This window comes from Echinops telfairi, unplaced genomic scaffold (genome assembly GCF_000313985.2).
Source record: "Echinops telfairi isolate 266 unplaced genomic scaffold, ASM31398v2 ScPeMD7_7469;HRSCAF=8507_1, whole genome shotgun sequence".
Lineage (NCBI taxonomy): Eukaryota > Metazoa > Chordata > Mammalia > Afrosoricida > Tenrecidae > Echinops > Echinops telfairi.
The window spans coordinates 30646836-30653313 of record NW_022111373.1 but is presented as its reverse complement, the minus strand read 5'-3'; the positions used below and the strand labels follow the sequence as shown (position 1 = coordinate 30653313).

At 33.4% G+C, this 6478-nt stretch overlaps 1 protein-coding gene across 1 annotated transcript in view; it reads left to right on the top strand.

Moving 5' to 3' along the window:
* The window catches only part of YTHDC2 (YTH domain containing 2), a 75414-nt gene that overhangs the window by 15183 nt on the left and 53753 nt on the right, over positions 1-6478 (top strand). Inside the window, exons 5-9 of the mRNA XM_004706631.2 lie at positions 347-513; positions 1617-1719; positions 4233-4389; positions 4918-5025; positions 5489-5505. Of these exons, the coding sequence (XP_004706688.1) occupies positions 347-513; positions 1617-1719; positions 4233-4389; positions 4918-5025; positions 5489-5505 (552 nt within the window). The remainder of the gene's footprint in view (positions 1-346; positions 514-1616; positions 1720-4232; positions 4390-4917; positions 5026-5488; positions 5506-6478) is intronic.

Here is a 6478-nt window from a genome sequence, read left to right as displayed (position 1 = left end):
TGTTGCTCTCTGATTTACTGATTTGGGCTAGCCTCAGGGGTGTTAGGTGGTATCTCATAGTTTTAATTTGCATTTCTCTTATATCATCTTTTTCTTATAAGCCTTAACTATTGCTTGATAAATTTGTTTTAGTGTTTTTGTTCACATTTCTTTTGTTAACAAGATTTTTTAAATTACAATTCCTAGATTATTATTAACAGTTGCATGAAAGTTGTTGATTTCTTTAGGACTATGTTATATTTTGCCATGTTATGGAACTTTGTAAACTTGAATAGCTTTTCAGTGGATTCCCTTGGGTTTTCTGGTGTACAATCATATCTTATAATACTTTAAACTTTGGTTTCAGATTCCTCAATTTCTTTTAGATGATTGCTTCAAAAATGGTATACCTTGCCGCATATTTTGTACTCAGCCAAGGAGATTGGCAGCAATTGCTGTGGCTGAAAGAGTTGCTGCAGAGAGAAGAGAAAGAATTGGTCAGACTATTGGGTATCAGATTCGATTAGAAAGCAGGTAAAGATATTCCTTTTGTTACTCCTTTTATCACACCTAGAAACAAAGATTACAGTTCACATTTAAAAATATAGACTGCTAATTAAAATGTTAGATAATTGTTTTGCCCCAAGTGTCAAGATATAGAGGGTTTGTCTAAACCCAATGAGTTTTTCTTAATAAATATTATTTGAAAGTATGATAGTCAAAGCACAAAGGAAATTCGCTTACTGTTTTTCTTCTTTTTAAAGAACTCTTCTACATTGATAGGGTTTAAGAAAGTACTAACATTTAAGGGACTATATTTTATATTGAGTTCTAAAATGACATCTGATTCATTAGTCATTTAATTTGTAAAACTAGAGAACTGATGAACACAGATACTTCAGCATTTGAATATTCATGGAACAGTTACAAACTTGGGCCATAAATACAAATCCCATTTCATAGTTTCACTGTATTGTAAGTTACTTAGCCTCTTTGAACATATTTTTGTCAAGTAAAACAAAATTTTTTTAATATGAGAAGGCTAAGTCTATTATCTTTTAGGTTCATTTTGTGAAATTTATATCATAAGCACTCAATAAATGTTATTGACTTCCATAGACATCAGATAATGCAAGTTTTACTTTCTTAGATGTATGAATTTGTCACTTATAAAATAGCATTTTACACATGCTAATAACTATATGTTAATAACAACATATATGCTAATAAACTATATAAGGGGGAGGGGACTTCAAAAAGTTTGTGTGAAAATTCCAGTTTTAAAGAATTTCCATTTTCCGTTTTGAAGCCCTTTCATATATCAGTACATTTATTATACCAGTTATAATTCAAGTATCTATGATCAGCATTTAATGTGATCCTATTTTAATTATATACGGAGCCTTAGTGGTATAGTGTTGGGCTGTGATTTATATGGTCGGCAGTTTGAAACCACCAGCAGCTGCTTGAGAGAAAGCCTGGGCTTTCTACTCCTGTAACAGTTACAGTTTTGGAAACCCACAGGGGGTTCTATGAGTCAGCATTGACTCAATGGCAGTGAGTTTGGTTATTTTGGAGGTTTATTTTAATTACGTAAGAGATTTACAGTTTTGCACTTTATTTCTATTTTTCCAAAGGGTTTCTCCAAAGACACTTTTGACATTTTGCACTAATGGAGTATTGCTTCGAACTTTAATGGCAGGAGATAGTACGTTGTCAACTGTGACACATGTTATTGTGGTAAGAGTATTAGTGAATTTTCCATGTTTAACTTAAGATTGCTTGCTTATAGGTGTGATTAAAACAAATAATTAACATTTTGAAAATCAGGTATACATGAGAACTAATTTATTCTTTTGAGCAGGATATTATAATTAAGTTTTTTTTTGTTATTGTCCACAATAGTGCAAATAAATATTTTACATTAACTAAAGATATTTGCACTAGGTTTATGAGGGGATATAAAATAAATAAGTAGTTTTTAAGAAATGTTCATTTTACATGTCAAAATGATTAATGCACTAAGAATGCTCTTTACTTAGTCATCTGATTCCCTGTTAGTATTTTGTATTCTAGTATTAGGTTTATAAACCATATGCTATTGAACTCCATGGTTAAACTGCTTCTAGATTAACATAATGCACTGAATGCATTAGCCAAAAACAAGGTTCTAGGAATTGACGGAATACCAGTCAAAAAGGTTTCAGCAAGCTGAAAAAGCACTGGAAGCACTCAATCATCTATGCCAAGAAATTTGGAGGGCAGCTACTTGGCCCAGCAACTGGAAGAGACCCATATTTCTGTCCATTCCAAAGAAAGATGACCCAACACAATGCTAAAAACTATAGAACAATATCATTGATATCACATGCAAATAAAATTTTGCTTAAGATCATCCAACAATGGTTGCAGTAGTACATTGATATGAAACTTCCAGAGGTTCAGGCTGGATTCAGAAGAGGATGTGGAACAAAGTATCATTGCTGATGTCAAATGAATCCTGGTTTAAAGCAGAGAATACTAGAAGGATGTTTACTTGTGTTTCATTGACTGTGCTAAGGCGTTTGACTGTGGAACATAATAACTGTGGGTACCCTTGAGAAGACTAGGAATTCCAGTCTAGGAATTGTGCTTGGGAGGAACTTGTATATGGAACAAGAGGCAGTTGTGGGAATAGACAAGGGAATACTACATGGTTTAAAACCACTAAAAGTGTGCATCAGGGTTGTATCCTCTCGCCATACTTAATTAATCTTTATGCTGAGCAGATAAATCAGAGACTCTGGATTATATGAATAAGAATGTGGCATCAGACTTGAAGGAAGGCTTGCTAACAATCTGAGATATGTAGATGACACAATGTTGCTTGTTGAAAGTGAGGAGGAATTGAAGCACTTGTGGATGAAGAGCAAGGATTTTAGCCTTCAGTACGGATTACAACTCAATGTAAAGAAGACCCAAATCCTCACAACTGGACCATTAGATAACATCATGATAAATCAGGAGAAAAGGGTGAAGTTGTCAAGGATTTTGTATTGTTTGGTTCCACAATGAGTGCTTGTGGAAACAGCATTCAAAAGATCAAAAGATGTATTGCATTAGGTAAATCTGCTGCATAAGACCTCTTTAGAGTATTGAAGAGTAAGGATGTTACTTTGAAGACTAAGGTGTACCTGACCCAAACCACTGTCTTCTCCATTGCCTCATATGCATGTGAAAGTTGGACATTGAATAAGGATGACTGAAGAATAAATGATACATCTGAATTGTGCTGGAGAAGAAAATTGAAAATACCGTGGACTACTAAAATGATGAACAGATCTGTGTTGGAAGAAGACCAGAATGCTTCTTATAGGCAAAGATGGCAAGACTTCATCTTACATACTTTAGACGTATTGCCAGGAGAGACCAGTAAGAATGTCACACTTGGTAAAGTGCAGGGGCAGCAAAAAACCCCCAAAGACTCAGTGAGATGGATTGACACAGTGGCTACATCGATGGGCTCAGGCATAGGGAAGCTTGTGAAGATGGCACAGGCCCTTGCAGAGTTTTGCTTTCTTGTGTATACAGTCACTATGGATCAGAACGGACTTGTTGGCATCTAACAAAAACAACAATATAGAATGTGCTATAGTTTCTGTGGCTTTTTAGTCTGTGGAAAATAGTATAATAGGTAGTACTTTGTTATCAGTAAAATCCCTGTTACTATGAATTTGTTAATTATGACTCAAAACCATACTTATTGCCATCAAGTCAATTTTGACTCTTAGTGACCCTATAAAGTAGAACTGCCCTTATGGATTTGGGGGACTGTAAGTCTTTACATGAGTGGAAAGCCTCATCTTTTTCTTGGGTAGTGGCTGGCTGATGGTTTTGAACTATTGACGTTGTGGTTAGTAGCCAATGTATAACCCATTAGGCCACCAGAGCTCTTTTTTCTGACTCATAAACTATCTATAAGGTATCCAAGACTGAAAACCTTTGTGGGGGCAGACAGTCTCATCTTCCTTGATGAGAAATAGATAGTGGGTTTGAATCACCAACACTGTGGTTAATACTTATGCCACAGTTCCTTTTATTTTCATAGTAGTTTGTTAATGTCTAGTTATTTCTGAATTGACTATAATATAGGATTTTAGTTAATATTTATTGACTACGTACAAATGAGTATAAAATCCAGCATTTTCATTATTTTAAAGACTGTCATTCATAATGATTTAACTATTACATGGTTTTAATTTTATTTATTGTAGGATGAAGTACATGAAAGGGATCGATTTAGTGATTTTTTACTTACAAAGCTGAGGGATTTGTTACAAAAGCACCCAACTTTGAAATTAATTCTTTCTAGTGCTGCATTGGATGTAAATCTCTTTATAAGATATTTTGGAAGTTGTCCAGTGATACATAGTAAGTTAAAATCATCAGATTACTTGTATAATGTTTATGAAAAGATAAATTTTTATTATGTTTATTCTAATACAAATTAGGGAATAATTTTGAGTAGAAGTTAACCATTTTTGTTTCTTCTGAGATAATGCTTCATTAGTCATCTTTTCATATTTCCACACTTTAGTTTTCTGTTTAAAAATTTTTATTGGCGCTTCATCCACATATCCTTCAATTCAATAGTCACTTATATTAAGAAGAGTTGTGCAGTTATCATTCTTAGCTTCAGGAGGGCAGCAGTAAGTATCTGTATCTGTTTGTATGCTTAGTGTCTAGAATTAGGGTAAACAGGATACTTAGATAGTAGACAGACCCAGGAAAAAAACCCCCAAGAAAATGAACACTTGTATAAATTGAACATCAAAGTTATAGGACAGTGCTATGAGGATTACTTGAACTGTGAAATTGCTTTAAGATTTTGCATTTGGGCCTCAGGTTTTTATATGAAATCAATTCCAATTGACTTAAAATATTTTTCCTATTGTTTAGTACAAGGAAGACCATTTGAAGTAAAAGAAATGTTTTTGGAAGATATTTTAAGAACTACCGGATATACAAATAAGGAAATGTTAAAGTACAAAAAGGAAAAACAACGAGGTAAGCTCTATCAAAGAAACAAAGAAATTTATATTGATAGTAACCTTTTTGAATACTCCAGTTTAAACTATGGAGGTAGAAGACACATGAACAGTTTTTTCTTCATTTGTATAATTGTACATATTATGTTAGGATAGTGAGTTCTGGTTTCTGGTTTATGGCCAGAAGTGAAGATCTATAGAGAGGAATTAAAAGTTGATGCCAATATTGGGAGGCTAATTATGCCTTTATCCAAAGATTCAACCACCATTTTAAGAAGGCAGAGAGTAGATAAGTTATATTCTGACTGCCCAAAATATAACTCATAGGATGGGGAAGGGGAGTGGGTAGATGGGAGTGAAAAGAGTAACATGTGGGCCCATCTGTGACACAAATATCATAAAATTTTAAGTATCTTGATTTTGGTGTGGAATTGAAGTTAGTATTATTGGACTATTAATGCATCTCTTTATATTAATTTGAGAGCCCTTGGTTGTCCAGGTGGGTAAGCATTGGACTGCTAACTTCAAGGACAGCAGTTCAAACCCACCAGCTGCTCTGTGGGAGAAAACTGAGGCTATCCTGCTCCTGTAAAAATGTACAGTTTTGGACACCCTATATAGGGTAGCAATTAGTCTGAATTGACTTAATTAGTGGCAATTGATTTGGTGTTAATAGCAAACTATATTTGGCTTTTGAATTAGGGTTTAGATTTCTTTTGTTTACCACATTATTCATGATACAAGACTTAGCTTCAAGGCTTTTTGTTTTTTTTAAGGTAGGAATTTTTTATTATGAATTTGGTGAGAATTAGGTTAACATTTCAGACTATCATCAACCCCTGTATTATACCAACCTGTATTATACTGACCCTATTTTATATTCCTCTCCACCCCTGATTATTTCTCTTCTCCCTCTTATGAGTCTCTGTTCTCCCTTTTACCCAAGCTAATTTGTAATACCTGTCAGCCTTCTTGTCCATTGGCTTAAATTTGATTGCCTCATTTGCTCTGAATAACCTTGGACACATACTTTAAGTACTATATGTTTTGGATTTTAGAATCTTTTGAATACTATAATTTGCAAAGCTTATTTCATAGTGCTTGATTATTGATATGTAAATTATAAAACTCCTAGATCTAGAAGCTTTTCCAGATGAAAATTGTGTCTTACTCATATCTCAATGAAGTAGCATAGTAGTAGGAGTTCAATAAATATTTTACTATGATTGTTATAATATTAATCATGGTTTAAAAAGTATATCACGTAGCTAAAATATTCCTACTTAAAATATGAAATTATTTAGAGTTCCAGTTACTAGTAAGTGAAAAGATTAACTTTTTAAATAGTTTCATGTATCACCATTTAGCATAACACATTTTATTGAATGTTCCTAATATATGAGGGGACTTCAAAAAGGTCATGGAAAAATCCAATTTTTGTTTTTGAAGTCCTCATATTTAAAAAAAAAAAA